This window comes from Gigantopelta aegis, chromosome 4, assembly GCF_016097555.1.
Source record: "Gigantopelta aegis isolate Gae_Host chromosome 4, Gae_host_genome, whole genome shotgun sequence".
NCBI classification, from domain to species: Eukaryota; Metazoa; Mollusca; class Gastropoda; order Neomphalida; family Peltospiridae; genus Gigantopelta; species Gigantopelta aegis.
Window position 1 is genome coordinate 20,586,128 of NC_054702.1, and position 20,585 is coordinate 20,606,712.

The window sequence follows — 20,585 nt, forward strand, 5'->3', positions numbered from 1 at the left end:
CATGATGACTATTATGGACACCAAACTGGCAACCACAGCACTTAGTACACCTCCTGCAACCAAATACGTTTCATAATACGTTACCAAGTTACAAGTATAAATACAGTACCAAATACGTAATAATACACAAATGGTGTTAAAATACACAAAACACGTTAGAAGCGATTTCGTTGCACTACATGAAATAAATACTCGACAAGCAATACCATACACAGCGTACACTACGTTACAAGCAGATACAGCGGACTCTGTCTAATCCGGATTCACTTGGGACCAATAAAATATGCCGGTTTAGGCAGAGTGCCGGTGTAGACAGAGTTCGTCCAGAGTTACGGTTCTTGCGATATAACGATAAGAAAAATACCAACGTAAATAAAACGTCAAAAATACCAACGTAAATAAAACGTCAAATTAACCAAACGTCTTGGACTATGTGTAAGACATCTGTAAAAGCAAGGATAAGTAATGATTGTTTTAGTTATAGGGATAAACCTGAAAGATATTTGCGTTTCTGAGAATGCCACTGTACCTACAATACATTACCAGAAAATACCATATGTCACGAAGCAATTACACTATATGACGTACAAGTACAAGCAACTACGTGACAGGTGACTATACATTGTAATATCGGATACATTCTCTGGAGAGGTTAGGGACCATTATTTCTAAAAACTACAACTTGTAATTAAAATATATAATTACCATTAGTTGATATTTTAAAATGAACCATTAAGATCCTATTTTAATAAAATAATAAAAAGACAAAGTATTAATAACTTTTCTAAAAAAACAACAAAAAAAACAAACATTTGGAGTACATTACACCTTTAACGTTATCCACCTTTATAATTTAATTCCATCGAGCATCGCCTCATGTTATATACATACCACATGTACAGTCGTTATCATTTAGTACTGAAAATTACATGTAACTTCAAACCAGTGTGGTACTTAAATACTACAGAGGCCGTCCAACTTGTAATCATCAAAGAAAGATTTGTAAAGGCATTTCAATATTTTATATTATTTTTAATGAAGACCTATTCCTTAAACCGAACTATTCAGATTGTCTGTCTACAACAGGGGTCTATGGCCAGTCCCTGTGTCATTTCTTTGTGTAGCAATATTATATTACATTATATTATATTGCTACACAAAGAAATGACACAGGGAATGGTCAAAAACCCCTGTTGTAGACAGACAATCTGAATAGCTGTATATCCAATCAAGGTTTAACCACGCTATCCTGGACACGCACATTGGTTACCTAAGCTGTCGCTCCAGTACTGCCGTTCGAGAGCTAGACGGTTTGGACGGTTATGATCGCTCTCTGTCGCCAGAGATAACTGTATAGCGAAAACACGGAATGGCTGCCTACCACACTGTAGGCAAAGATTTCCGCTCTAACACAACAAAAATCCTATTTTTGACGCTAAATACTTTTACATTGATCATTTTTAATTTCGCCCATAACAAATATTTTACATAGTAACCATTAATACACACACTGCAGGAAGAAACCAGACATCACCCCAACCCCCACCTCGACCCCCTTCCAATAATGTTCCGGTTAAATACGTAGGTGCTGACGGGTTTCTTCCTGATGGTTTAAACATTATACCACCGAGTCCAATCATGAAAACACCACGGGTATCATCATTACCGTTTACACTTTCAGTAGGCTGAGCTTCTTTATTGGCTGACCCTCCAACCACGGCACCTGCTCCTGCGGCTGAGGCTGCTCCTGCGGCTGTTCCTGCGACTGCCGCGGTTCCTGCGACGGAACCGCTGACAAGGCCTGTAGTTGTTGGACGTTTCCGGGTAGATGTGTCAGGTGGCGGAGGTCTTGTAATAGGTGGATAAGCTCTGAAACAAGTGGAGGTTATTGTAGTTTTTTTTTGTTATTTCGTTAGGGATGTACCAGAATGTATCACATGTAATCTAGACCCGCTTCAAGAATGAGATAAGTGCCATCCGGAGAGGACATTATGAAGAACTGGGGTGGGTTTTTTTTAGATTTTTCATCATATATGTTAACAAAAATGTTTTGGTAAATGGGTTTCTGGTAGGGTGTGTGGCAAATATGGGGTTAAAGTAGGACCCCTGTCCCCAAAACATGGCCAACTATTAGTAGCACTATTGGGTGAAAAGATAACGGTGAGAACCTTTCAGGTGATAATAGAAACATTAAATTAGGCACAGATGATCTACGTAGGACATTCTTCAAATCCAATCAATGAATCACTTGAATTGTCAATATGGCGACCATTAATTATTAATGTACAAAAAGAAAGGAAAGGAATGTATGTTTAATAATACCTCGGGACATTTTAAATAGTCTCAGACATTTTAAAATAGCAGTAGACATAAGACGATTTTGTTTAGTGAGAGAGGAAACTGTCTGTTGCCACATGGGTTACTCCTATCAAACAGTAGCAAGATATCTTTATATGCATTTTTCGATAGGCAGGACACTACATACTACCGCGTTTGGAAAAAGAAAGGCATGTTTTATTTAACATCGCACTCAACACATTTTATTTACGGTTATATGGCGTTAGACATATGGTTAAGGACCACACAAATATTGAGAGAGGAAACCCGCTATCGCCACTTTATGGGTTACTCTTTTCGATTAGCAGCAAGGGATCTTTTATATACACCATCCCACAGACAGAGTAGTACATACCACGGCCTTTAATATACCGTCGCGGTGAACTGGTTGGAATCCGTGTTTGGTTACCAGCCATGTGCCACTGGGGGTTTCCTCTCTCCATTACGGAAAACAATGCTCCCCCACCCAGCACCAGTTGCTAGCATTTGCCACGTCTATGTGAATGAATAATTGCGTACAGTAGGCCTATTTCAGGATAGGATAGGATAGGATACCATATTAGCGTGCCTATATACACAATTAAGGTTCAGGCACGTCTTTCGTGGGCATATACTCTGACTTCGCCAATAAACTGGTCCGGGACAGAGGTGGTGGTGATTATTTCATTCATTTATTCAACTTATTTTCGTTCTTATATCCAATTAAGGTTCAAGCACGTTATCTTGGGCACAAACGTCAGCTTTCTACCTGTCTTACCAGGAGTGTGGGTTAGTGGTTAGTTGTTAGTGGTTAGTGAGAGAGAAGATTGTGTAGTGGTCTTACACCTAAGTAGTATTAGGGCCTGCCGGGCCTCATGACCTACTTTCCGTGACCTTGACCTACTTTCCGTGACCTGTGACGTCACGTGACCTCGTCCTACTGGCCTGACCTACTTAGACTGGCCTATGACCTTGATGACGTCACGGACACTACATACTGCCGTGTTTGCAACGCCCTACTGACCCGGTCCTGACCTACTTAGACCGGCCCCTCACCTACTTAGTCTACGGTCCTGACCTATTAGACATATGCCCCGGACCCGTCGTATATTAGCAAGGACCCCGCTATCCTGTCTGTGGGTTACTCTTTTCGATTATCCGGGATCTTTTAATATACAAACCCACAGACGGGTTTCCTCTCTAAAACGGTCTTTAAGTATGTTTCACGGGTGAAATAGGCAATGTGTTGGTAAATCAAGGTGCCACTAGGGGTGTCGTTAACCTACCACATCGGAAAAAACTCGGCCCGACGCCAGGTAGTGTGTTTAATTTTAGCGCATGAATGATGAATGGTTATCACTGCTTACATCCGGGAAGCGGTGGTATAGGATTTTATTGTTGGTGGCAATATTGAACTAGAAGTTACATTCTTAAAGACGTGAAATAAGAATATGATTTAAATGGTGTAAATAAGAATTCTCGTTCTACGCTATCTGATAGCGCATTCACAAGATTATTATGAACTGACCTATTTTGTCCACTTCATTACGCGCTTCGCCGCAAACGCACATATAACGGTTTAAATGACAGATGTTGTTAACATACTTTTAGTAGTCAAGTGCGAGAGACTTCGCGTCCAGCGCTGAGGGTACCCATCGTTCGTAGCTCGCTGTGGGGAAATTATATTTTTCTATTATTTTTAAACCAAAATAATAAAATCTAGTTTGTTTTTATTTTACTTCTACTAGTAGGTCTATTTGTTTTTATTTATTATGTTACGTTTTTTTTTTAAGCTATCCTCTAATAACCCTAAATATGGGGACGGGACGTCAGCTCAGCGTTCTCTTGATGTGCGGTAGGTCTGGGAGACGATCCCGTCGGTGGGCCCATTGGGCTATATCCAGCCAATGCTCCACAACTGGACAAAAACCGTGGTATGTACTATCCTGTAGATGGGGATGGTAGTAGGATCCCTTGCTGGCTAATAAAAAAAAAAAAGTAGCGTAGGCATGCAGTTGCGACAGCGGGTTTTCTCATACTCAATTCATCACCGGTCTTAACCATATGTCCATATAACCGTAAATACAGGCTGTTGAGTGCGTCGTTAAATAAAAGTCATTTTCTTTCTTTCTTGTAATCCAATCATAAATAAAACCTATTGAGTAAATCCGCAACATTTCCTTCCTCGTAAAATAAAGATTAATTGAATATCAAAATTCATTTTTAGTATTTTTTTTAGTCATAGGGAAAGAAAGACATATTTGTCTCGAATAAAGGATCCCTTGCTGCTTGTCGTAAAAGATAGGCCTATGTGGCGACATTGGGTTTCCTCTAAAAAAAAAAACAGTGTCTGAATGACCATATGTTTGACGTCCAATAGCCGATGATAAGATAAAAAATCAATGTGCTCTAGTGGCGTCGTTAAATAAAACAAAGTTTACTCTTTTTTTTCGTAATTCACCCGAATCATTTCGTATAAACTCGGCATAATCCCGAATGTTTTCAAATTCTTTTCAAATCACTGGCATGATATTGTAAGTAAGGTTTTGATTGGTCGAATGAAAGGTCAACTGGATATGAGCTCCAACGGGGTACTGTTAGATCCACAGGTAATAGTAACTAACCAGTGGAGCTAATTTTAATTAGATTGCTATCAGCTTTGTGTCCGATGGCATAACAAACACACCACCGGTAGCCTATTTCAGTCAAATTGTTTAATTTATTACTTTTATGGAGTTTTTATTTGGGTATCAGATCTAGGTATAAATATATAGCTATTTAAAGGGACATTCCTGAGTTTGCTGCAACTTTTAAGATGTTATCGACTAGCAGAGCCTTTTTAACAATTGTAATTACATATTAAATATATTTTTCTGCATAAAATATTAGTGGCTGTATATTAAACGTGTTTCTGATCGTTCTAATATTTTTACTAGGTTAAATTTCATTTTATTTCCTAAAACATAACTTTTTCGTACATACGAAATTATTTGATAACAGAATCCAGTTTGGGCTCCTTACAAATATTAAGACGACCAGAAACACACTGAATGTACAGACACTGATATTCTAAACAAGAAAATATATTTAATTTGTAAGTTTAATCGTAGAACGATTTTATTAGTCGGAAACATCTTACAATGCAGCAAACTCAGGAATATCCCTTTAAAGCCCTAATCACGCATTGAACTATTTTTAATCACATGACTTATTCATGTGTTTTTTGCAGGAGCCATTAAAAAAAAGTCTGTCATTGAAGAAAGTGTAATATAACAACGATAACCATAATTACATACATAAAGCAGTCAGGGCATGATTGACAGACAGCTCATGAAAGAAGGGTGCTAGACTTGCCCCGGGCACAACTGTCAATCAACCGGCAAGCAGCTATCTAGCGCGTATTAATATTCATAATAAAATGATCGACTATCTAGTTGCACGTTGGGTAACGGACATGAAGCGATATTTTAAGTATTTTTACACACCTATATTGGATACATTTTCCGTGAAATCTTGAGGGTGTGCCCAAGACAGATGTGCTTGAACCCTGGTTGATTGATTGGACTTTAAAATTGGCCTGATGCACCAAATTACCCGAAGTCGACCTGTAATATTCTTCTTGCAAATATCTTTAACCATTGTACTGAGTATCTAGTACTAAATATTAAACTGTCATTGAATTGAGTTGGCATGAATATTACCGGTCCCTGCGCGTGATGTAACCTCACCGTGGTGCAGGGGTGTAACATTCTCTTTGAGAATGGCCAATACAGCACAAATTGAAGTTTAGAGTAAAATTCGGTGTCCGTAAAATTCTGTGATATTTGTATTTGTATTTTTGCACAGTTCTTTACACTGTTTTTGTTTAAACCTTGAATTTTTATAATGATGTTGATCATCACTTTATTTATTTGCATTACCATAGTTTGACACCCAATAGCCGATGTATTTTTCGTGCTGGGGTGTCGTTAAACATTCATTCATTCATTCATTCTTTAATATTACCGGAGTTTTTTTCTCGTTTTAACCAGTGCACTACAACTGATCAAAGGCCGTGATATGTGCTTTCCTGTCTGTGGGAAAGTGCATATAAAATATCTATTGCTGCATTAGGAAAAATGTATCGGGTTTCCTCTGATGTCAGAATTACCAAATGTTTGACAGCCAATAGCCGATGATTAATTAATCAATGTGCTCTAATGGTGTCTTTAAACAAAACAAACATTAGTTTATCGGAATGATTTCAGTGCGTAACAGAACTCCACATGAATCATGCTTACCAAATTGTTAAAAAAAAAAAAAAAAAAATTAAAATTCAGCAGTTTTTTTAAATCTATTCTTTCGTTCTTTCTCTCTCTTTATTTGTTTGTCTCTTTTTTTCCAATCTTTTTAATTTGGAAATACACGTACTAACGTAAGTATGATATGATGTTAGTCAGTCTTTTTTATTGTAAATCCACCTTGTGTACAGGATCAAAATAATAAATAGTTAAATATACAAACAAAAACATCTGTATTTGGAATTATCAGTAAAAAGTGGTTTGAATTTTCAAAATAATTTTTAGTGTTTTTAAACAGACACGCGGGAAGACTGAACCACAATGATCTGCCAGCAAGTGCCAAACGACTGGTATATTAAAGGCAGTAGTATTGAATATGAACGACTAAACCGTATTCCATTATCGAAATCGTATCTCTGCACAAGACAAAGTCGAAAGGATGTTAGGCTAAGTGGTGATTGCTTCCATGATCCACTATCATGTGCTCGTCCTTATGAGGACCGCCACTCCCCTAGGATATCTGTAACAGGATATTTCATCCCTCCTGTACCGCCCGTAGGAGGACTGCCAATCCTAAGACTGGCTAGAGACGTGGACATACAATATTACTTGTTCCTGTTTATGAGTTGATTATGTAGCAGCAGCGGATTTCCCCTATCACTACCTAGACAAAGTGTCGAAATAATTATTTGTTAGACACCAAACAGCTGTGGGTGGGTTAAAATGAGCTGATTACAAGTATTTCTTTTCCTTTCCATATCCTGTATTTACTTGTGGTCACCAGTGCTAATTAACAAAGTCAGTACAACCGCTGATCACTCTCCGAAATGGTCACATACACACACACACACACACACACACAGACAGAGAGAGAGAGAGAGAGAGAGAGAGAGAGGAGAGAGAGAGAGAGAGAGAGAGAGAGAGAGAGAGAGAGAGAGAGAGAGAGGCGCTTCTGCTACATAGGCTACTCCTACCGATAAAAAAGCAATGTATCTTTCGTAAACACTTTTCCATAAACAAGGTAGTACATACCACAACCTTTGAGCAACCTATCATGGGGAACTGACTGGGCGGGGGAAAAGCCAACGTCCATCACACCTCGGCCAGAAAGAAAAGTGGGCAACAGAATAAATCATACGTGCTTACTTGTTTTTCGAAACTCCAGGCAGTCTGCCAAAGCCGTCTACCGTACCGAACTGATCGACCATGTTGTCGTCGTCAGACAACTCTTCACATTTAATCTGGATCCGACTCTGTCTCCGCCCTCTAGACATGGCTGAAATATACTGCTCAAAATAAGTACAGGTGCAGTGTAATATACACAGGGGAGGGAGAGGGGAGTTAAGCACCCCCCTACCCCCCAAGATAGTGACGCCCAATATGTTACCATTAGTAATAAGTGTAAGTGTCATGGTGGGTATGACAAGGCTGCTGTCACAAAACACCACAGCATGTATGTGCACAGTCGCGTAGCCAGTATTTTATACGGGGGGGGGGGGGGGGGGGGCATATTGGGGGAACCCACACTATGTATGTATATATGTATTTATGTATGTATGATTTTATGTATAGGATAATGACATGAAATAAAGTTAAAATTTGTTTTGTTTAAAGACACCACTAGAAAAATTGATTTATTAATCATCGGCTATTGGATATCAAACATTTCATAAATTTGACATATAGTCTTTGAGAAAAAAACCGACACATTTTTTCATTAGTAGCAAGGGATGTTTTATATTCACCATCCCAGACAGGATATCACATACCACGGCCTTTGATATGCCAGTCGTTGTGCACTGGATGGAACGAAAAATAGCCCATGGGCTCACCGACAGGAATCGATCCAAGACCGATCGTGTATGATCAAGCTAGCGCTTTACCACTGATCCACGTCCCGCCCCCACCCCTATGGTTTGGTAGCATAATATTAAGATCTATATGGCCAGAAACATCAAATCACATGTCCACTATAGCGGAGGTTACGTAATTATAACGGTAAGGTCACACAACGGCAAGTAACCTTACAAGTGATCGGTACATTCATGATGTATTGCATGCTGTGCCCCAATTGTGATAATCGTCCTCTTGTCATGAGACTAGTGTAGAAGCTTGACATGCTAGGTCACATGGAATAACACTGTCACTACACTAACATGGCTTGTTAAATATCTGGGAAATATCTGGGAAAACCACTTGTACAGAAATTAATGCATCTTAATATCGAGTGAATGGCCTCAGTAGCTGACCAGGGACCCGTTCCACAAAGCGACCTTAGCGCTAAGTCCTGTGATTGGTGAAAAAATACCGGCCTCAGTGGCGCAGTGGTTAAGCCATCGGACTACAGGCTTGTAGGTACAGGGTTCGCAGCCCGGTACCGGCTGCAGCCCAGAGCGAGTTCTTAAGGACTCTATGGGTAGGTGTACGGCCACTACACCCTCTTCTCTCGCACTAACCACTAACCAACTAACAACTAACATACTGTCCTGGACAGACAGCCCAGATAGCTGAGGTGTGTGTCCAGGACAGCGTGCTTGAACCTTAATTGGATATAAGCACGGAAATAAATAAGTTGAAATGAAATTGGTGATAAATGTGCGTGTGTTGGTCGTAGAAAAAAACGATTAGTTTCACCTGGGCAAATAATGTATGCAATTTTATATCATTTAGCACCACTGTCAAGTAGCCTTGTGCTTGAAACATGTAGTGAATACCTGTGAAAAAAAAAGTACTCACTTTTTTTGCGGAATTGGGGTGGTCATACACGCTACCCATTATCTCAGAAATGATCATCTTAACCTCCAATTGTTTTCTGATTCACTTTAAGGGTGAGGGGTGGTAGTATTTATATCCATGGTGTATACGTCGATTGATACGATGCAGGTAGGAGGTTTAGCCAAATATGTTACTATTGTCGTCTATGGGATTTGATTTGGTGGTATACCTCGTGAAGACCTGGGGCCGTCGTCAGATCTGTGTCTACATGATATTTGTCAGAAAGATTTAATTTATCCTACCCAGAGTTAGTACGGACGAGGTGTATCCCACTACACTACAGTCTAGCACTTGCAACTAATAGTCAACCTCATAGCAAAAAGCTCAGGTATCTGGCGTAAGTCACCACATTAATAGAATTTAAGTTTATATCTGAAATATAATTATACAAGTGGCTTTTTGTTTTCTGCTCTGTATATAGTTACACACATACGGTTTAATTAGGCTGTTTAAGCATGCGCAGATGTGCTTCCTTTTAAAAATTAAGAAGATGCGGTTAGTTGACACTGTAAAATGTGAAAGAAAATGTTTTTAAATATATGCAAATGAAACGTAATTGGAAGCTCGAAAGTAAATGAAACGAAATATAAGCGATATTTACCTTTAAACTTTGCAAGGAAGCCTCGTTTCGCGTCCGTTGTATTTGGTTTTCCCGCCATATACGTCAGTCGAATAAGACTGTCATCCAATGAGTGGCTTCCTCTGCGAACTGATCCACAGATCTCGTCTTCGACCTTGAACTTTCGTTTGTTTCGAGGGTCTCTTTTCTCAACCAATAAGAATTCATCGTCGCAGGCGAGAAGTTCGCCAGACATCTCACTCTGAATGTACTCCATGGTAATCACCGACCTGTCGTCTGTCGATATTTCACACTCACACGTGAGGTATTCTCCATCATGCATCAGTGGCACCCATGGGTATGCAGGGGAGGTAACTACGACAGAGTCGTCCCTTCCTGCTTCGGCAAAGTGACAGATATCCAGTCTAGAATCGTCTGAAAGTAAAAAAACAACCAGAAACCTACAATGTTAGTGTGTGTTTTCAAAGTACAAACACAAAGAACTGTACTTGAAAACGCCACATCATTTAGTAGCAGCAATACTAGCGGCAGCAGCAGCAGGAGTAGTAGTAGTAGTAGTAGTAGTAGTAATAGTAGTAATAGTAGTAGTAGTAATAGTCGTAGTAGTCGTCGTAGTAGTAGTAGTAGTAGTAGTAGTAGTAGTAGTAGTCGTAGTAGTAGTAGTAGAACAAGAGTAAACTTGAATGAACATTTAGCATTTATTTTATTGTGGCCTTATTTTTAGGCTTAAAACTATATTGCTATTGTGTGTGTGTGTGTGTGTGTGTGTGTGTGTGTGTGTGTGTGTGTGTGTGTGTGTGTGAGAGAGAGAGTGTGTGTGTTTGGGGATGTCTTTTTTCACAGATTGTACAAGCTAGTTACCCAGAAAGAGTTTGGAACCAGACATTAACGTGGATACACTTACCTGGCAGACATTCGTACTCGACTGTAACGAAGTTGATGAGTCTCCTGCAGCCAGGGAGTCGGATCCTCTCCACCAGGATGTCGCACGATTCGTCCTCGCCCTCGCACAAGAACATCACGGGGTGATCGGCCACCACGTCCGTGCAGCGGCCGCCGCTACGGCGACACCACCCAGTAGTGGACACGCCGACGACCACCTTGGTGACGTGGATCATCTCCCTGGCGCTGCTCCTGCAGACCAGTTTCCCGGTGATGTTTGAAGGCGAAGATGGTCGGTTGGAATCGCTAAACGCGAACGACGAACGTTTCTTTCGATCTTCGTATTCGATCTCCTCTTCCTCGCCTTCGTCGTCTGCTTCATCTTCCTCCTCCTCCCCTCTGTAATCGACTCTTCCGGTATTCCGCGTGCGACTCCCACCTTCAACATCCGCAGCACCCGGGCGTTGTCCACCGCCATCAAGAAAGCCATCTCGTGTGTTTTCTGCGTCATCTGCGTCTGTGTCGTCACCTTCCATATCTCCGTCCCCGCCAGACTGGACAAAACACTGAGACCGACTGTAAGATTCTGAAGTGAATTAATTCTAATGATTTATGTATTTAGTATTACTCAGCGGCGGCGCAGACGGTTACAGCCGGTACGGCCTTGGCCATACCACTTCTTCTTCTTTTTTTCTTCTTTTTTTTTTTTGGGGGGGGGGGGGGGGGGGGGGGGGGGGGGGGGGGGGGGGGGGGGGTTGAGTCTGAGTTATATTTGTTGTATCTGTGAAAATGTCCTTCACACGTGAATTTGAAAGGAGAGTCTGGCAACCGCGAGCCGTACCACTATTTTTCACATAGTGCCGCTCCTGATACTGGAATGATTATGCTGAATCAGAATAGCAAACACCACCACCAACATCACAAAACATTCTTGAGATAATCTGAGAGCTGAGAGAGAGAGAGAGAGAGAGAGAGAGAGAGAGAGAGAGAGAGAGAGAGAGAGAGAGAGAGAGAGAGAGAGAGAGAGAGAGAGAGAGAGAGAGAGAGAGAGAGAGAGAGACTGAGACTGAGAGACAGAGAATGACTTACCAAATTCATTATGTTGTTTCTCCGTGGGACAATGAAGCTTCCAAACGAATTTAGTTGGAAATGGTCTAGTGCATGCAATTGTGAAGAAATTACAGTTTAGATGCATTTTTATTTTATACAAATCTAGTAAAATTCACCCACAGAGGAAGAGAGACAGACAGCGAGGCTAATAGAGACAAAGGCAAACAGTAAAATCCTACCATATATAAAATATTAGTTTAGATAATACAAAAATAATGTCCAATGGTATTGTCAATTTCTGGGCAATAGCAAACGTAATTGTTCATTCACACATTTGGCAATTAGCAACCAAATAATGTTAGATACATAATAGTGATCACATTGGGAAAATGAGAGGCATATTATCTTGTATCTCTACCAATCATCAATAAATAACTAAATGTGGCTTTAGCTCCATTTAAACAATGTAAACCAACCATCGTCAAAAAAAAAAACAATCATTCGAAGATTACCAGTATGATCTTGTTTGGATTAGCGTTAAACAAATAATAATACTTACTGTCTTATATTATTATACTTTTTTTTTTCTTTTTTTTTTTTGTAAATAATTAGACTTACTAGCATTGGATGACACGAACAAAAGCCAGACGAGAAGAAAATATACTAGTAGTTCCATTCCACGCATCCTTGATGCTATGTAAATCCAGGACAACCAGTGGTGTCCAGGAATATCACTACTCTTCTAAACTCTTCTGAACATTTCTGGCTTATAGATCCATCCGAAATGATTCTCTCTTTTTGTCTATCTAAGCATGTCAAGAGTATCTCCTATTTTATCTTGTCTGAGCATGTCAAATCTCCACTCCCATGGGATTGACACAAATGGAGAGTGGCAATCTTTCTGACTCGTCGCTTTTTATTGTTCTTTTGATATTTTCAGGAATATTACACAGCCTTCCAGAACACGATGTATTTGTAGTACCCAGCTGGGTCTAACAAGACGTGCTTATAAGCTTACGTTTAATGGCAATGGCCACTACCGTCTGTCAGCATGATATCTTGTACCGAGAGTTTGATTAATGGCGATCTACCTGTCTTTGTCGTCCTTAAGCGATCATGATGTTGCATCATAAAACTTCCACTAAGAAACCCCGTGTCATTCATATAATAATGGTTTTGGTGACAAAGAATCATGATGTTTGCTTGATTGATTGAAACCTGTTCTAAATTTATTTAGCACGTGGGTTTTTTATAACTTTTTATGAGGTAAGGAAGAACTGGATATCTACATTTCAGCACATTTTAAATTACTGCTATTTTGGTGTCTAACGTGTGGTTATTTCGACATCTGGCTGAGACAGAGCGAGAAAGAAAAAAAGAAAGAAATAGAGAGAGAGAGAGAGAGAGAGAGAGAGAGAGAGAGAGAGAGAGAGAGAGAGAGAGAGAGAGAGAGAGAGAGAGAGAGAGAGAGAGAGAGAGAGAGAGAGAGGGGGGGAGGGGGAGGGGGACAGACAGAGAGACAAAGTGACTGAGAGAGAGAGAGAGAGAGAGAGAGAGAGAGAGAGAGAGAGAGAGAGAGAGAGAGAGAGAGAGAGAGAGAAAGAGCCGATGCTATAAGCTACCTATCGAAAATGCAGTGAAGTGACTTTTACATTCACTTTCCCAGAGATAGGACAATACATACCATGAGCTTTGATGGCATCAGTTGTCAAACGCTGGTCCATCAAAGGTGATTGATCATGTGACCTATCGCTCCTCAGGTAAATATTCTACTACAATAAAGCTGCATCCCGCTAGCTGTCAAATATTATTTTCATTTCGATTACGACGATTGTATCTGAGTCAGTCGGTACAGCACTGGCCCGAGGGGCTAGGATCGTAGGATCGAACCACCTCAGTTGACCCATTCTCTGATTGGGTTTTTATCACGTCCCAACCAGTGTCCCACAATTGGTATAACAAAGGCAATGGTATGTGCTTCCCTGTCTGTGGGAAAGTGCATATAAACGATCCCTTGCTGCTAATGGAAAAATGTAGCGCATTTTTCTCTGAAGACTACTAATCAAAATTACCAAATTTACCTACATCTATATTTAGCATTTGTTAATGGCAAACTATGGAGAGGCGAAAGTGCAGTTTTAAATTTATATTATGATAGAACGTTCAACGTGTTAAGTGTATCAAATACGTCTGTCGTACACTGTGGACATACATGCACACGCATCTATCCATCCATACACACACACGCACATACAAACATGCACGTGTACACACACATTATCAAACACAAATGGATATATACATATTGTGCGTGCGTACATGCATACATACATACACACACACACACACACATATACATACACACACATACGTACATACACACACATACATACATGCATTCATACATTCATACATACATACATACATACATACAAAACGTACGTACATTAATATCTATGTATGTTCTCTAGTCAATCCCAACATACATGCAATGTATTAGCTATTCATACATATATATGCATTTGCCATTTGCTATGTATGTAACAGTCAACCTCGACATTCATACAATATATAGATATTCATACATCAATACATACTAGCCAGTGCCAGGTCTGCCCACTGTTTCATGTACGTAAGCGGGATCGACCGCGTAGATTGTAGGCCCCATACATGTGGTTGAGATAAAGAACATTCTTTATATGGATGCTTCGATAGCTCAGAGCGCATCGTGGTTAGTCTTGCAATTTGCGGGCGATTCGGTGCCACAGGTTCGAGTCCCAGCAACGGCATGGGACAATTTGTGAGCGCATCGTGGTTAGTCTTGCAACCTCGACATACATACAATATATAGATATTCATACATACATACATACATACAAAAACGTACGTACATTAATATATATGTATGTTCTCTAGTCAAACGCAACATACATGCAATGTATTAGCTATTCATACATCTATACGCATTTGCCAGTGCCCACATACATACAATATGCAGATAGACATACATACAGACAGACAGACAGACAGACATACAGACAGACATACAGACATACACGCATGCATGATTACTGTATATACAAAAAAGACAAAAACCTTCAAGTTCATTATAAATATTTTTATATAAAAAAAGACAATAAAAAATAATAGCGACCGTATATACATGATAAAGTTTAAAATAAATATACTAACATATCAAAAGGTGAAGTGGAACAAGACCAAATTGAACTTAAACAGTGACGAACTTAAGAGCCAGGGGTTTATCTATTTATCAGCTGTTTCTGAGAGGTTTGGTATATAAATACAGCGCCTTCTTACTGGCACGATTTACGTATCAAAGTTAGCAAGTTATAAATAGAATATTAAACTCGGTACTATGTTGGGAGTAATAAATATAATATCACTACTATGTATTATAAAGTGTACGTCCCTCGTGGCATAAGTTCCCTTTGTCACTCACTAAAGCTTGGGACAGAAAACATATTTCACTAGGGGCTTAAATTTGATAATACATAGTAGGAAGTTTATTATCCTCTATTTCTATCCATCCCAAAATTAGCTACAATGTTTATTTCTTAAGAAGCGAACTAGTGGACTGCTCTCAGCTGTATAACGAGCGGACATAATTAATTCTGTTTGTTATCCCTTGATATTCTCTAGTAAGTTTACATTATTAATACAAGATGTGCAGCGTCATATTTGTGCATAATATTATAACCCAGTGTTAGCGAAAACAGAACCCACTGGCTCTAAGTGAACATGAACAAGCTACAAAAAAATGCATTAAATAATAAAATAAAAAACCTAAACTAAAACCACCAAGGAGCTATATTCATGAATAGGTTAACACTAAACAGGTTAATTTTACGCATGATTAATCAAAACAACGATAAACCTGTAATCATGAACAAGCTAGAAATAAACGCTTTAATGTCAGCGATAAAGTAACGAAGATAACTCATCTATAATAATACACAATGAACGTATATACATATGTACAAAGCTTCAAAACTCCGCTCATTGTCCGAGCATGCTGTTCCTTCTAGGTGACATATCGATGTACGTGCTTGCACTCTGTAGCTAAAAGGGGTCTAAAAACGAAGTCTCTTTCTCGCGCTTTTCCTGGAATAAAAGAAAAACATGGGTAATGTAGCCCGAACAAAACTGGGTGAAAGTTGATTTTGTTTAACGACACCACTAGAGGACATTGATTTATTAATCATCGGCTATTGGATGTCAAACATTTGATAATTTTGACATATAAGGAAACCCGCTAATTAGAGAGGAAACCCGCTACATTTTTAGATTAGTAACACGAGATCTTTTACAAGCACCATCCCACAGACAGGATAGCACATACCACGGGGATGAATGAAAGAGTTGCTGAGTCATGTTCAGGAGATCGAATGGCGGTGACGTTCGTTAGACTGGTTTCTCAGCCTAACGTTTGATTTATTATATCATCAGTTATTGGATGTCAACCAAATGGTTATTTCGACATATAGTCTTAGTGAGAAAACCAGTTATAATTTTCCATTATTAGCAAGGGGTATTTTATATGCACCATCCCACAGACAGAATAGTCCATACCACGGCCTTTGATATACCAGTCGTGGTGCACTGGCTAGAACGATCAATAGCCCACCAACGAGGATCGATCCTAGATCGACCGCGCATCAACCGAGCGCTTTACCACTGGGCTAGGTCCCACCCGGCACGACGTAATTAAAGAGTGATGTGGAACCTTAGGTAGAAGACCACAGTTGTTTGCGAATCGTCAACTGAGACTTATGCATGCCAGCCCCTGGCATCATAAATGCCCACCTATGGTTTAAAAATACAGGTATTTTTAATCTCAAGGAAATTACAAATGGCGTCATAATTATAAAGAGGACTAATTTAAAATATTTTGAGTTAAATTTCAAAATGTGTCCCAATACTGCATGATTAAATTTTGGGTGCATTTTTGACAATGTTCACACCCATATAAACCGCATCCGAACGGGAGTTGGCGAATAATGGCGCATATATTTATGGAAACTTAGCTCATCAAACCTTACAAAAATCCTCATTTGAATAAAGGTTTAGCTATACAATTTTTCACAAAATCAGCTTGTTTAAAAAAATTACCCAAATTTATCGCGTATCACTCCTGCCACAAAGAAAAACCCGGTGCATGAATACCAAGCCTCATTATAAGTAAACTCTTTGCACTCCTGGTGAAAAACCAAATGTAATTTTAAAAAGTAACTCCTTGGCTATCAATAAGCTTAATAATGTACTTCATATTCCAAATAATTACCCTTCAGACATGGATCCATGCATTTCATTTCATTTCAACGTATTTTCGTGCTTGAGGTTCAAGCTTAGCATGCTATCCTGGGCACACCCCTCATTTATCTGGGCTGCCTGTTCAGGACAGCGAGTTAGTGGTTAGTCGTTAGTGTTAGAGAAGAGGGTGTAGTGGCCTTACACCTACTCATTGAGTCGTTAAAACTCGCTCTCGGTTGGAACCGGTACCGGGCTGCGAACCATGTACCTACCAGCCTTATATCCGATGGCGTAACTAAGATACCACCGAGGCCGGTCTGGATCTATGCAAAAAAAACACGTGAACTCTTTTCGCTAAGGGAGCTACCTTAAACTTAAACGCAAAAAAAACCCCACCCAAAAAATATTTTCAAAACAACAAAAACAAGTATTATAACTTGCCTCAGATGGTGATTTTTTAACTGTTGCTTGATAGTATTCGTTCAGCGACTCACAGTAGCACTTCACGTCATTGGGCCTCCATGGTGTCACATTATACTGCCACGGGGCGCCACCTTCCGTCAGGGCTCTATACACGATCCAACAGCAATTGGTCGAGCCCAGGATGTAGGACCCTTCGTGCTTGTATGTCTCCCACCACTGCTTTATCTGCTCTTCCTGGAACCTGTTCCTTATGTTGAAGATGTGCGTTGGACGACGTCCTTCACTTCGGATGTCCTTCGCAAGCGAGGGGCTGCTTCTGGCCTTTAATGTAACCAGGGGCAACTGTTTTTCCTTGTCTGCATCGGGCCACCAACTGATGTAGGTTCCATCGGAGAGTCTAAGCGAAGAGTGGCCGACTAAGTTGTCGACTGGCATCCAAACGTATACTCTCATTCTGCTGTGAAAACAAAACGAAATATAACATTACCAAAAACACAACAACTGTGGTCTCACTACACAGACGTCATCTGCCATTGAAAGTCATGTTAAATTGCCCAACTTCAAATGAAGATTGCCAATAGAACGGGTTCTCGTTGACACTAACAACATACACCATTGCAAACATATATTATATATGAATTTATTTTCACTCCAAAACTGAGAACATTTCCGTCTCAGTGTTTTGCTATATGACCACATCTGGCTGTAGTACCGGTCCGAACAGGTGGTTCATTAACCGATTCACTCCGACTGTCTCTTGCACTATACACCCATGTCCCAAAAGGTCAATGCACAATATTACAAAATAACATGGGCAAAATATAGCCAGAAGGATTACCATTAAACACACATATTGTTTTAATTCTTTACCATTTCGTGGAAGTGAATATGTGAACCATAATATGTGTCACAATGTGTCACAATTAGGAAATATAGTGGACCGTGATGAATGAACTCTCACCCGGAAGTCAACTGTGTCCACAGAATATACATGTTCATAATATTATTTTAAGACACAATTATTAAAAGCAAACTCCATAGGCGTACAGGCTCCCATTTTTGTAAGGGGGGTGAGGAGCAGGCTGGCTTTTGTCCGAATTAGACAAAAATGCCCGAATGTGGATAGCAACATTTAAAAGAAACCTATAGGCCAAAGAATAGACATGTTCACAATATTATTGAAGACAAAATTATTGAAACTATAGGCCAAAGAATAGACATGTTCACAATATTATTGAAGACAAAATTATTGAAATCAAAATCCATAGGCGTACGGGCTCCCATTTTTGTAGGGGTGGGGGGGGGGGGGGGGCAGGCTGGCTTTTGCCCGAATTAGATAACAACATATATTCAAATTAGCATTACTGCCAAACAACTATATAGAGTTGCAAACGAGTCACTACGCATTTTTACATGGATTACAACTAAATTTGAGGGTAGAATGTGGGTGCTGTCGGGTTTCTTTCTGTAGTATTTGTATCAGTGACTAATATGTGGATTTTATTTTAATCAATTAACTCGAAAATGATCGATGTAAAGGTATTTGACGTCAAACATAGGATTGTTGTGGTATTAGAGCGGAAATCTTTGACAACGTTTTGGTTGTCGGCAATTGCCAAAAAAATACATAGCTTGGTCTGACTGTAATGAGAGCGTATTTATGTCCAAATGTCCGTCTAGCTCTCTTACAGTCAAAGTACTCGGGCTAGTAACGTAATGCAATGTAAACTGTTAATTCTAATGTAAACAACACTGATCACTATTGACATTTTTTTTAAATTCTATTTTCAAAAACAACACGGGGTTTTGGGCTCCCTCTATTAAAAAATTCTGGATCTGTGCCTGAAAAGGGTCCGCTTTGGTTCATATTCGAAAATCCTATCCCCAGGTGCAGACCACGTCAGACACCTACTCTTCATTCCAGTCATTCCACTATGCTATTCCCAGTGGCGGACCCAGAAAATCCATTAGGGGAGGGGCAGTGAAACGTGGCTGAAGGCCACAAACGTTCTCGAAGGGATTCGTCGGATTTTCTAAAACAAATAATAATAATAAAATAAAATAAACATAACTGTCGCAAAATTTAGTGGGGGGGGGGCGTTCCCTCCCCTCCCCCTTAGATCCGCAACTGCATTCTACTATATGCGCATATTAACTTATAGTCTGTCCCATCCTCTTACAAAACTGTTTTTGTGAATAATTTCAATTTCGTTTGGCGTACAAGAACAAAAGTAAAAGTCTTTTGGAAATAACAAACGAATACTATTTGTGTGTGCAAGTTACAAAACAATCGGATAAAAAATAAATAATGTGTAGTAAATTCCATAGTATGAAAACAAAAGACGTTCCCTGTGGGACGGATTATAGCTAATAATAAAACAGACGCGATCTTACCTTTCAGTTAATCTGCTCGGCACCTTTCCATGAGTTGTTGAAGTGACGTAAACGTATTGATGACGTACACAATGCCATGGCGACATCAACGCTCTTTTGACGCCGCATGCGTAACGATGTATGTAGTAGATTCGTTACAATGGAGCATCGTACACACGTTTTAGGAATTGTTTGTGTTAAATACCACACTGACCTGCATGATGCATAGGCGCTAAAAACCTGTCTAATGGTCACTGATTAGTGTGTACAATACAATACAATCTTTATTGCAACCATTGTATGAGTACACTGATTAAGGAGACATATTCCCATTTAATATAAGAAAGAGAAATCAAACATATGAACTAGTTATAACGACAGTAAACAACAGAGATTTAATACACATATCTGCATCCATATGTCACACATACATAAATATACATGCACATGTGTACACACGCACATGTACACATACTTACATCAGTAGCGGATCCAGGATGGGTCCAGGGGTCCGGAATCCCCCCCCCCCCTTTTTGAAAACCGACCATAACCTTTAAGGGGAAACGTGATTATATTAACTGTTCTGTGTAAAAGGAGAGATTAGTCATCACATTTGGATCCCCCCCCCCCCTCAG

General features: G+C 39.7%; 2 protein-coding genes across 3 annotated transcripts in view; both read right to left on the reverse strand.

Moving 5' to 3' along the window:
- The window catches only part of LOC121372066, a 14,010-nt gene extending 1,117 nt beyond the window's left edge, over nt 1–12,893 (reverse strand). The window contains exons 1-6 of the mRNA XM_041498323.1: nt 12,502–12,893; nt 10,856–11,419; nt 9,973–10,365; nt 7,743–7,872; nt 1,667–1,869; nt 1–53 (exon numbers count right to left, since the gene is read on the reverse strand). The exon at nt 1–53 is cut by the window's left edge and continues 32 nt beyond it. Of these exons, the coding sequence (XP_041354257.1) occupies nt 1–53; nt 1,667–1,869; nt 7,743–7,872; nt 9,973–10,365; nt 10,856–11,419; nt 12,502–12,568 (1,410 nt within the window). The 5' untranslated portion in view covers nt 12,569–12,893. The remainder of the gene's footprint in view (nt 54–1,666; nt 1,870–7,742; nt 7,873–9,972; nt 10,366–10,855; nt 11,420–12,501) is intronic.
- A 2,093-nt stretch (nt 12,894–14,986) lies between these two features.
- Nucleotides 14,987–20,087, reverse strand: LOC121371968. Of its 2 annotated transcripts, none has more exons than XM_041498197.1 (3): nt 19,972–20,087; nt 17,596–18,034; nt 14,987–16,005 (listed from the first exon to the last, which is right to left on the reverse strand). In XM_041498197.1, exons 1-3 carry the CDS (start codon nt 20,055–20,057, stop codon nt 15,964–15,966), a joined length of 567 nt encoding a protein of 188 aa, XP_041354131.1. In that variant the 5' UTR covers nt 20,058–20,087; the 3' UTR covers nt 14,987–15,963. The 2 variants fall into 2 exon arrangements, with proteins under 2 accessions (XP_041354131.1, XP_041354132.1); XM_041498198.1 differs by having other exon boundaries at nt 17,596–18,031; nt 19,972–20,072.
- Nucleotides 20,088–20,585: the final 498 nt, after the last annotated feature.

Bases quoted from the DNA above. Each gene is read 5' to 3' on its own strand.
- LOC121371968 (XM_041498197.1), bottom strand. From the start codon at position 20,057: ATGTCGCCATGGCATTGTGTACGTCATCAATACGTTTACGTCACTTCA. The intron at 18,035-19,971 runs GTAAGATCGCGT...TTGTTTTCACAG, and splicing joins CCGAGCAGATTAACTGAAAG to CAGAATGAGAGTATACGTTT. The intron at 16,006-17,595 runs GCAAGTTATAAT...CTTTTATTCCAG, and splicing joins TTAAAAAATCACCATCTGAG to GAAAAGCGCGAGAAAGAGAC.